Source organism: Carya illinoinensis, chromosome 5 (assembly GCF_018687715.1).
Source record: "Carya illinoinensis cultivar Pawnee chromosome 5, C.illinoinensisPawnee_v1, whole genome shotgun sequence".
NCBI classification, from domain to species: Eukaryota; Viridiplantae; Streptophyta; class Magnoliopsida; order Fagales; family Juglandaceae; genus Carya; species Carya illinoinensis.
The window spans coordinates 3,862,859-3,878,675 of NC_056756.1; the positions used below are offsets into that span (position 1 = coordinate 3,862,859).

The 15,817-nt window shown below is 37.7% G+C and overlaps 2 protein-coding genes across 2 annotated transcripts; one reads left to right on the forward strand and one right to left on the reverse strand.

Moving 5' to 3' along the window:
* The first annotated feature begins 3,918 nt into the window (after positions 1-3,918).
* On the forward strand, positions 3,919-7,352 carry LOC122309698 (MDIS1-interacting receptor like kinase 2-like). Its single transcript, XM_043123274.1, has 2 exons — positions 3,919-6,657; positions 6,755-7,352. Exons 1-2 carry the CDS (start codon positions 4,206-4,208, stop codon positions 7,168-7,170), a joined length of 2,868 nt encoding a protein of 955 aa, XP_042979208.1. The 5' UTR covers positions 3,919-4,205; the 3' UTR covers positions 7,171-7,352.
* Positions 7,353-10,254: 2,902 nt separating this feature from the next.
* Positions 10,255-14,187, reverse strand: LOC122309699. Its single transcript, XM_043123275.1, has 3 exons — positions 13,981-14,187; positions 11,450-11,606; positions 10,255-10,578 (listed from the first exon to the last, which is right to left on the reverse strand). The coding sequence occupies exons 1-3, from the start codon at positions 14,158-14,160 to the stop codon at positions 10,445-10,447; spliced, it is 471 nt and encodes a 156-aa protein (XP_042979209.1). The 5' UTR covers positions 14,161-14,187; the 3' UTR covers positions 10,255-10,444.
* Between the last annotated feature and the right edge of the window lie 1,630 nt (positions 14,188-15,817).

The following is a 15,817-nucleotide window of genomic DNA, read 5'->3' on the forward strand; positions in this document are numbered from 1 at the left end:
TAGTGTTCCTGTTGGGGATGCATTTGTTGTGGAACAGAATGGTGGTGTGGGGGGTTGTCTAATACCCCCCCAAAGGCAACTCGGGGGGGTCTTGCTTTAATCAAGCCACGATAAGACACTAGTGTCGAGGTGCTCGGGGGTCCGGGGTTGTATGGCTGAAACTTAGGTGAAGAGCTGGGGGAGAGAACTACGAACATGATGAACCGACTAGCAAGGGAATATCAAAGCTCTTCGTCGATCTAATGGAGGCCGAGGCCGGATGGGTTTTTTAAGTTGGAGGTCGTGTGAGTGAATGGAGAACATGATGAGCGTGGGGGCAAGAGGCTAACAGCCGGAATGATAGTACCTAAAGTGCAATCTAGGTGGGGAATAGGCCCATTGAAAATGAGCAGAGCGTGAAGAGGGTAGAGCCTCTGATATGGGGCCTACTGAATTCTTGTGTAATAAAGTAATGCAAGGATCTATAGACTTGCAAGCCCAACCCAAAGCTGTTGCAGTAGGAAAAAATACTTTGAAGAACCCAAATAGTGAGAAGAGTTGGAATTAGGAGTTTTTAGAAGGAATAGAAGGTGTCTTATGGCCCATGGCTATTAGGCCATTGAGGCTTATTAAATGGCAACCCAAAGAGGCATGCATGTAAAATAAGCCCATCTGGTCTGAATCGAGTATTGGGATAAAAGCCTCCTTGGCATCTCAGTTATGCACGTGTGGAGTAAGTGAGAGAATTTTGACTTTGAATTCAATAATGGAGGATGAACAATCGTGCAAATACATAATGACGGAGGAGGTCCTGGTGTATTACGTACGCTTCTCTGTGTCATTCTTTTTGACAATTACCCACCCATCATCTTCTTTCTCAGCATTGGTTATGATAGCTAGTGATACTCACCGGGGACATAGTTGATGATCTCTTGATTCCAAGTAGAAAAGTGGAAGTATAATATGATTAATGCATGGAAAGTGGAAAGGGCCTTATTTTCTAGTTATCACATTCATCAGATCCACAAAACGGTCTGTTCTATCTGCCCAAGCTTCAACATTAATTAGCAACACTACTCCTTGTCCTGCAAGTAGTTTTATCCGTACGTTACGTGGTTCCAACGTGTAACGTTCTCAGAAATTTGTATACAAGTACTTGGCCGGGATAAGTACAGGTTTAATGGTTTGATCTGTATCTCCCTCCATAAGTGAACATTACAGTTTTGAGATTTGCAGCTTACAATAAGCTGCATGCATGTCCATTTATGAAAGTGCCCAACCACTTCATTTACATTCAGTAAATTATTAGGCTTGTGTGGGAACCACACGATTGGATGCTTATAAGATCATATATAACAAGAGATCAGATTGATTTATTCTCAATTTGGCCGAAGCAACGTCGATATCCACACGTACAACATGATATTGTAAAATAATGGTTTTTTTTTTTTTATTTAAAATAATGCTATTTTTATTAAGCATTTTAGAAAAATACTCATCTTCAATATTGTTGTGTTAAGTGTTGTGAAAATGAGATGTGTTTATGAATTTTCAACTGCAAATGGAAGCTAGCCTGCAATATATAAGGAGGACTGAGGTGGCATATATGGGATCCACAAACCATGGGGTGGAGGATTAATAATTACGTACTGTCCTGTCAAGAGTCAAATAATTCCATGATCTTTCTCAAAGTGGGTATACTATTACTTTCCCCTAACAATGGGGAGATACATTTATTTTTGGTCAAAATCCTAATTTGTTTCAGCCTTATGAGCTAATTAGTTAATTAAACAGCATATTTATTCAATTTTCTCTACTTTTCAAAATTAAAGCTCCGCAAGTCATCATGTCTAATCATGGTTACATGACTATATTACTTGATAATGACTAATGTGTACCAGTTTATGTGTATTAGACACGTTAAAATATTTGACTTGACCTAATACAGGCTATACATGAGCCTAAGCAATCAGATTTGCTTTGCATCATATATGCTTACCGAAAGGAGTACGTGTACGTACTACTTCATATAAATATATGTATATAATTAGATCAACTAGTTTATATTTATATATATATATATATAAAAATTGATCCTATTGATTAATTATATATCTCATATCAAGTCATGCTACTCATCATCCTAAATATTCTTATTAAATGATTAGATACTATTTATGGGATGATGAGAAAATGGTTGATGAATAGAGATTTTTTCATGTCTTTTTTTTAAATGCTGCCTGATTCTGCTAATTATTCAAATGTCAGTATCTTATTCAAAATCCTGATTTATGTAGTCCGGTGCAAGTTTGAAATATTATTCAGAAAACGTATTAACTAACTTGGAATGATCGTGATGTGTAATTAATTAGGAGTTTATTTATATATTATGAAGAAAGGCACAGCTAGCATGCATTTTGGGAAGAAATTACAAGGAAACTGTGGTGGTAGGTACTCACATAGATATATACAATATTTAAGAATATTCAAGAATAATAATATTTATATGATTTGAACAATTGCTTCTTCTAGATTGCTGAACATCATCATATTCTGTTATTAACGTGAATAAAATAATTAATTAATTAGACTTGTAATGTGAGCCATTTGGGGGATATTTTTGCTATTTTTTAATGCCAATTTCTTTGCAGCAGCAGCAGTAGTACTGTGACAGATCATGCACAAATCAACCCACCGAAACGAAACTGGCCAAGTATTATATATTCAAAGTTGTCGACGTTCGATCTTCCACATGAAATGCCAGGAATATAAATATAAATATAAGTGTATTGACTTGATTTTATAAATATGGATAATCAACCGATCGAGAAAAGACTTGAATTAAATATATAGAATAATTGGCAACGTATGATATTTGTACTGCCAATATATTGTATCGTGTTTAATTTGCAGCTTGAGCAACTGATTTGCGGGGGCCCAACTCGCACACCTGTTGCCATGGAGAAGTGAGAGCTTCAGTGGTACATGATAGGGGCACTTCCCATACTTAAGCTAGTATATGATTCTTGTGTGAGGATTATGAAAGTTTGAGTATAAAAGTGTCTAAAGCCCCTCTCCTTAATCATGAGGAAGAGGGTATATATACCTAGTCGGGTTCCCCTACAAGGGGATCATGGGTGTCGCTCTGTACTTAGGTCATATATGCCTGTCAGCTCCTTGTTGTGCGACAGTCTCGCAAGGCATGATTGTGGCAACTGCTGACACCTCAATAGACATTCGTGGTGTGCGCGACCCCAAGATTTATTGAACATAGTGTGGCTCCCTCGCTATGACGTATCCATCTCTGTATCTCATTTAATGCAGCATGACCTTAATCAGGCACACCCACTCCTAAGAAGTTCCTAGCTACTGGGGTTCAGGGACATGGGTTGTCCTTATCCTTGTGCACTGGGAGTTGTTAGCCAATAGGTATGTCAGACAATCCACCTTCAACCCCTGATTAGCACGTGTTATCCAGCCGCTCCTCCTCTTGGACTTCTTGAGTTGGCCTAGTTGTCCTCGAGCTCTAGATTTGCTTGGGCCTCCTGGGTTGGGCCCGTTTGGCCTAGTCCAGTCCTAAGAATAACTCCCCTCACAATATATATATATTTTTATTTTGATAAATGATTTTTTAATTAATTATGAGCAGTAAATGATCCCGAGCCATGGCCACCAGGTAGTGATTTCTTGAGGTGGAGTAGTACTTACAAGTTACAAGGTCTATGAGTTTTTTCTTTTATTTTTCTTTTTCCTATTAAATATATTGACTAATAAATAAAAAAATAAAAAGGTTAGGCCACATGGCCAGCTTGGAAAACCCTCACATTTTTGGAGCTTGCTTGGTGCTATACTTGGTCAAATGACGAAATATCTTGCATATATCTTTGAAATCACCATGCCCACTAGGACTGCCATGGACTCAAAGAATTAAAAGATAAAACAAAAGAGTGCCGAGCTGAGGCCGCTGCCGCTGCTCTCCAGGTCTTCTTGACCAGCTATCACGAAAGGAAAGGACTTAACTGCATATTATACAGAACCTGTCAACATCACGTCAAGAATATCATCTATTTATAATGCCACACTCCAACCCTAAATCAGAAAAATCTTGCATATTTTTTTTTAAAACCAAGCAAGCAAGCAAAAGCTGCCTTAAGGCCCATTAATCTTACCTGTTTTCTCTATAGGAATCTTAGGTCCTCGTCCCGATCTCGTGGGAAACCAAGATCATGCTGCCCAAGGCGCTCTTCCCTCTTTCTCTGATCACGATCATCACCTTCTTTTCTTATTCTTCCCATGTTGCTCCTGCTTCAGCCTCTTCAACAGCACAAGGAAGAGCAGAAGCAGAAGCACTGCTCAAATGGAAAGCAACCCTCCTAAACCAAACTCAATCTCATCTATCCTCATGGACTCTTTCTCGTAGCAACGCAACCTCAACTTCAAGCCCATGCATGAGTTGGATAGGGATCGGTTGCAACGATGTGGGAAGTGTCACCCGCATAAACCTAACAAGCATCGGTTTGATAGGTACACTTCGTTACTTCAACTTCACATCCTTTCCTAACCTAAACAGTCTTGATCTCCACTATAACTTGCTTTCTGGAGAAATCCCTTCTCGTATCAGCAACCTTTCCCAACTCTCCGTTCTAAATCTGGGTTCCAATAAATTCTCTGGGATTATTCCTCCGGAAGTAGGAAAGTTGATAAACCTCAATGTATTAATCTTCTCAAATAACCTTCTTCAAGGTTCCATTCCTTCCAATATTGGATACTTGACCAATCTTTCAGTCCTAAACCTTGGAAGCAACCATCTATCTGGCTCCATCCCACCCGAACTTGGCAAGTTAAAATCTCTCGCTGAGTTTCGCTTGTATTTGAACAACCTGACTGGTTCAATTCCAGCGTCTTTGGGTGATTTGATTGGCTTGAAGGTCTTGTCTCTCTATGGAAACCAGTTATCTGGTCCATTACCTGGTGAGATCAATAATCTCACCAACTTGACATTATTCTTCTTGTCGAACAACAGCATTTCTGGATTTTTACCGGAAAATATATGTCATGGTAGCATACTTGAAGATTTTTGTGCAAGCAACAATCGTTTTGTAGGTACTGTTCCTAAAGGATTGAAAAACTGCACAAGCCTAACCAGACTCCGGCTTGACAGGAACAACCTCATTGGGAATATATCTCAAGACTTCGGTATATACCCAAAACTTGATTACGTTGACTTGAGCTACAACAATTTTCTTGGCGAGATTTCTTCAAACTGGGGAAAGTGCCAACTTCTGACGAGCTTAAAAATCTCCAATAATCGAATTACTGGAGAGATCCCCCCGGAGCTTGGAGAATCTACTCTTTTGCATGTGATTGACCTTTCTTCAAATAATCTTGTGGGAAAAATTCCTTATGAATTGGGGAAGCTAAAATCATTGTTCAACTTGACTTTGAGCAACAACAATCTTTCTGGCACAATTCCTCCAGAAATCGGAACTGATCTACCAGATTTGACGTATCTTGATCTGGCAGCAAACAACCTAAGTGGTCCAATACCTAGACAGCTTGGTGACTGCTCGAAAATGCTGTACTTAAACTTGAGAAGCAACCATTTTAGTGAAGGCATCCCCATCGAAATCGGTAATTTGTTGTTCCTGCAAGTTCTATTAGATCTTAGCGGGAACTCACTAACCGGGGAAATTCCATGGCAACTTGGGAACCTGGTCAAACTGGAAATTCTGAATCTTTCCCACAATGATCTTAGTGGTTCCATCCCATCTTCCTTCGATAATTTGCAGAGCATGAGGTTGGTTGATTTATCCTACAACGACTTGGAGGGTCCGATTCCGAACAACAAAGCCTTTGCAGATGCGAGGAGCGAAGCATTTAGACATAATAAAGGCTTGTGCGGGAACCATACTGGATTGATGAGCTGTCATCCTCCTGTGAAAGATGCGAAAGATGGGGATGGTCATATAGCCCTTTTGTTTATCATCCCTATACCTGTTGCTGTATTCTTTTTTACCACCATAACTGGTATGATTTATATACTGAGAAAAGAAAGGAAAAAGAAATTAGGCAACAAACTAAGGGATTCACATCAAGAAAATGTATTTTCAATCTGGAGCTATGATGGGAAATTAGTGTTTCAAGACATTAAGGAAGCGACTGAAGGTTTCAACACCAAGTACTGCATCGGAGTAGGAGCAACCGGAAGCGTTTATAAAGCAGAAATGTCATCGGGCCAGGTTGTAGCCGTGAAGATACTGCAGCGTGCAATGTTGGAAGAGCGCAAGAGTTATGAAAGTGAGATTCGGACACTGACAAAGATACGCCATAGAAACATCGTGAAGCTTCATGGTTTCTGTTCACATTCTCAGCAATCGTTTTTGATATATGAATACCTGGAGAGAGGAAGCGTGGCTAAAATCCTTAGCAATGTGGGAAAATCAAAGGAATTAGATTGGATCAAAAGAATCAACATCGTTAAAGGGTTAGCTAATGCTCTCTGCTACATGCATCATGATTGCAGGCCGCCGATAATTCATCGAGACATCTCGTGCAACAATCTATTGCTGGATACAAACTATGAAGCTCATGTATCTGACTTTGGCACTGCAAGAGTTGTGAAGCTTGATTCATGTAACTGGACAGGACTTGCTGGAACATATGGATACATTGCTCCAGGTAATTCATTTTCTTATGATAATGGATCATCTCAGTACTCATGAGATCCATCAAATTTCAAAAATCTAATTTTTCCTTTCCTTTTTAAATTTTGTAGAGCTTGCTTACACGATGAAGGTAACTGAGAAATGTGACGTGTATAGCTTTGGGGTGGTGACACTGGAAATAATTGTAGGACATCATCCTGGAGAGCTGATGTGCTCTCTTTCAAGTAGTACTTGTTCAATGTCATCTTCTTCATCACCAACAATATCGTCTTTTTCGCCAATCAATCCCCACAGTATGCTACTGAAGGATATTTTGGACAAGCGTATAGCAACTCCTCAGGCCGAAATGGCTGATGAAGTGATCAGAATTGCTAAACTGGCATTCTCATGCATTAATGCAAATCCAGATATTCGGCCGACCATGGAGCGTGTATCTCAAGAGCTATCAACTCGTAGGCAATCCTTCTCTGAGTCATTTGACATGGTCACATTAAGAGAGCTGATGAATCTTGATCACGAGGATTGACACAGGCCAGCAAGATCAGGAAGCCCCTCTAAAATGCCTACATGCAGTACCATATATGCATCATGCGTGTACGCAACTTATAATAAGTAAACTTATTTAATTGTTATTGACACAAGATCAGGAGATGTTATGATCTGCATATATATTTTATGTATAAAGATCGATCATATATAGTTTTGTTAGTGATGATGATGATCTTATATATATGCAGTACACTTTCACGTCTGATATGAACAGGTTGGGTTTACGCATAATCTTTGTCATAAATTCTGATTCTTGTGGATGATCATGATCCACCTGCAGGCATGATGTCTGAAATTAATCTGCTAATTCTCGTTAGGTCTTCTGGACAGAAGTTTCCGCGTGCCGAGCACATGATACGTACAGGTAATAGATAAGCAGCAATTCCATACAACACGTCATAGATAATACCGTTTTGATTAAGTTGATAGCTTTCAATATATATTGCCTAGTACGGCACCCAAAAAGAAAATTAAAGCTTATTGCATTACAAAGGACTGCATATAATAATAAAATTACTACCAAACTTTTCCACATTATTATTTGACTTTGAATTAATACCATAGAAACATTTTAGCTATTGCTACGAAAATAAATTCATAAATTGACGTGACTTTATGTATATATACAACTATTTTTATTGTAAATTAAGTAGATTTGATACGCTCATGTCACGTCAAACCACATTAGTTTTTCTATTTTAATTTTTAATCTTGACATTTTTCTCTTCTTTTTGCAGATGGAATAGTACTTAAAGGAATTCGGTGATATATTTCATTCAGAATAGTCTTCCTCACAGATTCTAGTTTCACAAACTAATTACATGACAATGATATTCGATCGATCGTATTAATTATGAGCACTTATGATAAATGATCGATCGTAATTTATAATGAGTTTTGTTTATATATAAGTAATACAATTACAAGGAGTACTACTACCATTGTTCTATTATAGTAGTTATAGAATTCATTTTTCCATTAATTACTAGGTCAAACATAACGAGCATGTGTGGTTGATTCTGAAAGCCTTTGATCCATCGGTTTCAGACATGCACGATGTAGCTGGCCGAGTACCCCTCCAATTATCGACGTTTTGTTTGACTTGCTGATCAGTCAGTAGTCAATGACGTTCGAGAAACGAATCCTACTTGCTTTTGATCAATATCAATCGACCAACTTTTGATGGTGGCCTTAATGGCCTTCGTGCTCATGAAGGGACAATTGGAGCATAAAATTCAAAGTCCCGATGTGAAATATCATATATATATATATATATATATATATATATATATTAATTGTATATATGTGCCTTTTGCAACGTCTACATTTTGCCCCACTAGTTCTTCATGATGAGACACTGATGATCTTGACGTTATTCCATTGATTTTTTAAGATATATATTACTGGAGCTGAATAAAAAATCTCTTGCATCGATCTGCATTCTACTTACCCAAATTAACTAATTATAAATGGATGATAAAAATGAAAACATACATCTTTTTTTGATAATTTCCAACCACTTTGTTGAAAAGTAAAAACATATATATATATATATATATATATATATATATATTTATATATAACTACTTGAGTCGTCTTAATATACAATTAGAATGAATTAATAATATGCATGCTTTTGAATTAATAAGCTCCTTTAAAGTCCTAATTATGAGAATTAGGACAATACTTAATTCTTTTCTTTACAAATAACACTAATAAACACCATAAATATTGATTAGGCATGATCAAATATTAATCATGAAGGAAAATGATACTATGCTCTTTAAGTTTACTTTTTCAATTTGACTGTTTATATATTTTATTTTATTTTCAAATATTTTTTTACTTAATGGTTAACCGAACTATTATTAGTGTATTGGTATTTTTTTAATATTTAATGATGTTTAAAAAAATATTTAAAAAAAAAAAAAAGCAAAAGAGAAAGTCTAATTTGCACCGAGATACACAGGTCCAAACGGATAAAACTTGAATGGCATATAGAAGCTATTATTTCTTGTCAAGACAAATTATTAATAGCATATATCACGCGGGAGGAATAGAGAACGTAGACCAAGAAAATGGACCTTATTTTCAACTTCTTCCCCCAAATTTGGCCCATGCATCAAACGGTGATTCAAACCTGCTTTTGACGATGGATGGGAAAATGGGTTCAGGCTAGCCTAGCTAGAGGATAGAGATAGACACTGATCATGAAGCGGGACCCTCCAATTCTGGCCAAGAGATGCACGGACGGTTCCCAATTTGATTGATAACCACAAATGCACCGGAATATATACGCAACAATCACTTTCCTTTGATTTCCTTGTTTTTTTGTTTGTTGTCCTTCCTACCACCCATGATTGTCAAAGCTTACTTCTATATTCTTGTCGGGGTCGACTTTAGACAGTTGGAATTTTTGAAAGAAATCATTGGGGTACTGTTGATTGTTGATATTCTCTGTCTAAGTCTACACACACAGATTGATCCGAGGCATCAAGATGGAGATTTTTATTTTTTCAAACAAAAACTTCTATTAGAACCACTGAGAGTACATATTCTAAACTAAGAAAAAGAAGTTGTAGAAAGAAAGAAAAATGTAGTTAAAATGATAAGAATCCGTGTTAATTAGGCAGACGAAAGATTTGATTCATTACTGTTCTTGTAAAGCACAAGTTGAGTTATGAAGAATCCATGCTTCTGATTGGGTCCTCTAAAGTAAAAGCAAGCTATAAGCAAGAGAAGCACCCTTTTCCAATAAAACAAGCAAGACAATGTTATCTGCAGAAGAGGAGCGAAGACGTGAGGGAGAAAGAACTTTTTTGTATTTCAAAGAGAGAGAGAGAGAGAGATAAAAGCTACAAAACTAGAGTGAAACCTAAAAAAAAAAAACTCCATTACAAGGAGCTCAAGTGCTTCCATCTTGTAATCTCATCCGTGTTTACACAGGATTTTCCCTGGTCGGACTTTTTGCAGCTAATAGAAAAGATTTTCCGGTAGAAGATGTTTTATGCCAAAACAAGTACAGCCCAAAAGACTATTAACATAAGCAAGAAATAAGCACTTTCAATGAATTCACTTTAGTCTTCCTTTCATCAACAACAGTCGATTCAACTCATATATATCAAGTAATTGCTCATTAATAATCCGTGTGAAAACAAAGTAGTTAGTATCTAAAAGAGTACAGATGTTCAACGTTCCTGTGAATTTACATAGAACATGGGTAATACAAACTATGCTCGGAAGAGCACGATTTACCCGTTTGTAGAATGTGAATCTTTTCCACCAAGTGTTTGAATGATAGCTTCCAAAAGTTTAATGTCCTTATCACGCTTTGAGATTTCATCCTGCCTTGCACGCAACTCGTCCATGTGTAGCTCAAATACCTCTGCAGCCAACAATAATGTGCTACGTGAAATTTTATTTTGGGGGTAATTGCACTGATAAACTCCAGAAATGGACCCTAATTTAAACACATTTTGAAATTTCAATGGTATCAATTTGCACCCCCAACTTTAAAACCATATATACATGTTTCTATCGATTGAAGCATTTACATTTTTTAACCTAATCAATTGTATTTGAAACATAATTAGAAAATTTCCAACCAACCATTTGGAGACTATCAATTTCTGATACATTGCCAAAGTGTTTTAGCTCAAAGGGTTTGGTAAACTTTGGTTAACTGAGCAGGGGCAGCACGGACACAGTATTTTTGTCTCTGTGAATTTCAGGGAAGAAAGGCTACCCAGGCCTGGATTTACAGAGGATATCGAGAGGGAACTCATTTGGGCAGGGCAGGGAGGGGGAAGGAGATGCTCACTCTGTGCCATCCTTTGTCATCCATTAATTGCTATTTGGCTCATTGTAAACTTAGATGAAGTAGCTTGCTACTCCAGGCTGTACTTACTTCATTCATCCTTAATCAATTGACAGATTCGAAAACAAAAGAGCACTAATCATTTTCCTCCATGTATGGAGCAACAGTTGAGGGACTATCATGTTATAACCCAGCCAGTTATCTCAGGATTAGGATGTGAAAATTATTGAATGCGATTACTACAAAACAGTTTGTATATCAGCATGCCTTAATCTTTTATCAAGGAACTTGGATGTTAATATAAGAAAAAATGGTTCACAGTTTGAAGAGAGCCTTTTTAAATGCATGCGCATGAGGTGGAGGGAGGGGGCAGGTAAGTAATTCCCAGTTTATTGTTCTTGTATTATAAGGAGAATGGGATGACGTGGATACAACATACTGGTGGTGTTCTCAAGCTCTTTTGTAACCTCTTGAGCATGTAATTCAGCAACTTTCTGAGCTGCTTCAGCCTGACGTTTCTCAGAACGAGCATGAGCAGCAGCCGTAATGGCCGCATCAAGTTCTCTTTCCAAAGTCTCTACCCTTTGTTCAAGAACCTAGACATACAGTGTAGACTGCAATATGTAAGATTCCTGAAAGTGCGAAATGTAAGTTTCATGAAACTGCATAAGTAGTTCTTGCAGCTATTTGTGGAAGACAAACATGTGTATGCTACCAATGCATAGTAATAATAACATGCAACAAAATATTATGAACCCAGTAAATTGAAGACCACTTAACAATGATTTAAAAACAATCTTATTTTAGTTATTCAGCAAAAAAATCGAGTTCACCTGGAAAGAGGAACAATATAAGGAAGATCCAACAAAAATTGCTTGTAAATCCTATTGTTGAGAGTTGTTGGGGCCATTAGATCCTTCTAACCATTTTGAATCATTAGGTGGTAACACACTAGTTGATACATGAAGACATTCAGGTTCAAGGGTCTCTTTCAACTCCAAGATTTAGAGGTCAAGAGGGTGATCTTGAGAGGAAAAGAGGGATTTTGAGAAAAATGGTCATTGAGAGAGCAACTGGGGTCAGTCCCACCAAAATAAGCCAAAGATTCACTCAAATACCAATCCAGATCATCCCAGAACCAAAACTGAACTACATCCAACCAAAAAGTTTTTTTTAATAAATTCATGCATTCGCTATATTTCCCATGCATTTTCTTCGGTTGTTGTCGCCATCAATGAAGTGACAGATCATTTGGGCTGGTTTTATTTAAGTTTTGATACGTCAACAAAAGTGATTGGATAATCTTATAAACCTAATGGCGTATAAATGAATTGGTTTGAGTGTATGAATATACTGAGGGCCTTTAATAAGGCTATACTTGGGAAATGATTGTGGTGATATAATTTTGAGAGGGAAGCCTTATGGAAAGGGGTGATTGATAAGAAGTATGGGAGTGCAAGGGGGGGTTGGTTTTCTAATGAGGGTATGGGAGCATATGGTGTGGGGTTATGGAAGTATATCCGGAAAGGTTGGTCTTTTTCTAGTAACACTAGGTTGTGTTTGGGGGATGGTAGTAGAATCAGTTTTTGGCATGATGCGTGGGTGGGAGATACGGCTCTTAAGGATGTTATCCCACTATTTTCAGAATTGTACGGGAAAAAGATGCTATGGTAGCAGACTTGCGAGCAATTACTCATGGTTCATAGGAGTGGAACATTAGCCTCACTAGGGAGGCACATGATTCATGATTGGGAATTAAGTGTTATAGTGGAATTCTTCAACTTGCCATATAACATTACTCCTGCTGCCACAGTAGAGGATAAGATGGAATGGAGACCTTCTAGGAAAGGGAAATTTTCAGTATGCTCTTTCTATGACATACTTACAATTTAACCTAGGCATAATTTTCCTTGGAAGAACATATGAAGGAGTAAAGCACCTACCAAGGCTGCGTTCTTTGTTAGGACAGCAGTCTTAGGGAAGATTATGACCATTAATAACCTAAGAAGAAGTGGACTTATAATCACTGAGTGGTGCTGTATGTGTAGAAATAGTGGTGAAACAATGGACCATTTACTCTTACATTGTGAGTTTGCTCGGGCCATATGGAATTACTTTTTCAGTAGAATGGGATTAGCATGGATAATGCCGGGAAGGGTAGTTGACTACCAGCAAGTTGGAGAGGGATCACAGGGACACCACAGATTACAGCAGTGTGGAAGATGGCTTCTCATATGTATTCTTTGGTGCATTTGGAGTGAAATAAACGATAGACATTTTGAGGATCATGAATGCTCCTTGAAAGAGTTTATGAGTTTTTTCTAGAAGACTTTACTTATGTGGGCCATTGCTTTAGATTTAAATAGTCTTAGCTTCCATGATTTCCTTGTAACAGTTTCTAGTTCCTAAATTGGTCTATTCACTCTTATAAAAAAAAAATGGTCTATTCACATGTATACTTTCGGTGTACTTGGGCTTACCAATCAAATATCTTCTTCCTTACATTAAAAAAAAAAAAAAAATGAATATAGTGAGTGTATGAATGTAGCGAATTAACAACGACCATACAAATTTTAGTGCGTGGACTTGATTAAACCAAATACATGCGTATCTAGTCGAATCTCGATTGTGAAATCTGACGCGTCATGGACCAAGTATTATCAAACAATCTATAACTACTCAATTCATCTGCATCATCCATAACCCGTACATCAATCAAAACCTGGGGCTCATATCCATGAAATCCATGGGAAACAACTTGAGAAAGAAAGAACGAAACAAAAACAGTTCGTAAAACCAACGAAGTCAATAATTACTATCAACATGAACATGGATTCGCCTTTCTTCCGCAAATACAGCTCAAATCAAACAGAATCACGCAATTTCATTCAAAAAGGAAAGAAAAACAGCATAATATAGGAAGGGATGAATTGGATCGCAAAATCAAAGTCCAAACAAAGGGTGACCAACCTTGATGGTACGGGCTTGTTCGGAGCTGAGAGACGCTTTGGCAAAGGTCTCTTCGTCGACAAAGACGGCTTTCTTGAGGAGTAATTTCTGAAGTGACTCCAGATTCGAAGCCATCTCCGTCAGATTGGTTATGGCTCCCGTCCATCTCTCACTTCCTTTGCTCTTCTCCTCCGTTGCCATGTTTCTCAGATCCCTTGGAAAAAAGTAATAGCAGCAAGCTTTATTGGGCTTTACAAGTTTCTATTGGGCTAATCTCTGCTATCGTGGGCCATAGAGATTCGCATTCCATAATAAATAAGAGAGGATATAGGCCTTATTGATTTTTCAAAGGCCCAGTGTACAGCTTATTACGGGTCTAAACAACGAGCGGAATGTAAATAAAAAGATTTAAATATATTTTTTCGTATTGTAATATACAGTTTTAAAATAAGGAGCTGTTAGAGACACAAAAAAATTTTATAAAATAATTCCACATACTGATATGGTACAATATCAATGTGTCACACGTTCATTTTCTCAAACCCCTATTTCCCCCACTTTCCCTCTCTCTCATCTTTCTCCTGTGCACTCCCTCCCCTCAGCAGCCCCCAACCCCTCTTCCTTGTGCGCTCCCCACCCCTAAGTGGCACCCAACATCGTCACAACTTGTCGAAGGCCACCACCAGCGACCATTTCCCTCGACTAGGCCCAGCCCCTCATGGTTCAGTGCAACCCCTCTCCTCCTTCAAAATCTAGTTTCAAGCCCCTTCACCTGAAATTATGCCGCAACCTCCTTACCAGCATTTCACACCAATAGTGCTGCTTGGAACACTAGTGTCTTCTACCCACCATGATGTAGTCTTCGACCACCATGGCCAGTGCTGGAAGGAGGCATGGGGAGAGGGCAGGGGAGGGCACAAGAGAGGGGAGGAAAATATATATATATATGGGACACGTGGCACATCATCAATGTGTGAGAGTTTTTGTGTGAGATATTTTTGTATCTGAAATGTTTTCTTTTAAAATGTGCATACACTAGACATTACTTTATTCAAAAATAATTATTTTCATATAAGACTCGGACTTATATCTATTTTTTTTTAATGAATTATGTGAGGCTAGGCAATACTGCCAAAAAAATATTATTATTTTTTTTAAAATTATCCACCGTTAAGAGTGGGCAGAAAGGGTAGGCAAGTCTTTAAAGTATATTTCTGAATAATTTTGTAGAATATTACAGCCATGAGAAATAAGGCAGCAACGGAGTTAAAACTTAAAATATAGATCATGGGGGAAGTGAAGGGTGCTTTACGACCAAGCCATTTTAAGAATAAATTCCTCGTTGCTTTTACATGGTGCTCTGCAGCTAAACAGAGTAGCCTCATTCCAAATCTGTCCTTTTCGACAAGCCGTTTGTGCTACAAATATCATGGCGTCTGGCCCCAAAAAAGGACGTTCCACGTCTGATCTTAGTTCTTTTTCCAACTTTTTAGCCTTTCCTCTTTCCCAACTTTACCCTCTGCACCATGCTCTGTTACATTTCTTGCTTCTCTCTCTCTTTCCTCATTTCAGCATATGGACTTTTTTAAGAGCAAATAAATATTTGTTAATCTTTAAAAGGTAAAGACTCGATCCTCAAAGGTTATCTACTAACCCTTTCAGAGAATAATATGTATCTCTCTACTAACAAGTCAAATGTATATGAGGAATGCCGACTCTTGTGCTCCTAATCTCACGAAATGGGCGGTGGGATTTTTATTATTATTTTAAGATTCATTTTATTTTTATTACATCATTTAATTTATAAAATCTAAAATTTAAAATTTTATCTTATAAATTAAATTATAATAACGGTTAA

Bases quoted from the DNA above. Each gene is read 5' to 3' on its own strand.
- LOC122309699 (XM_043123275.1), bottom strand. From the start codon at position 14,160: ATGGCAACGGAGGAGAAGAGCAAAGGAAGTGAGAGATGGACGGGAGCC. The intron at 11,607-13,980 runs GTTGGTCACCCT...CTGTATGTCTAG, and splicing joins AACAAGCCCGTACCATCAAG to GTTCTTGAACAAAGGGTAGA. The intron at 10,579-11,449 runs GTATGTTGTATC...TGTTGGCTGCAG, and splicing joins AGAGCTTGAGAACACCACCA to AGGTATTTGAGCTACACATG.
- LOC122309698 (XM_043123274.1), top strand. From the start codon at position 4,206: ATGCTGCCCAAGGCGCTCTTCCCTCTTTCTCTGATCACGATCATCACC. The intron at 6,658-6,754 runs GTAATTCATTTT...TAAATTTTGTAG, and splicing joins ATATGGATACATTGCTCCAG to AGCTTGCTTACACGATGAAG.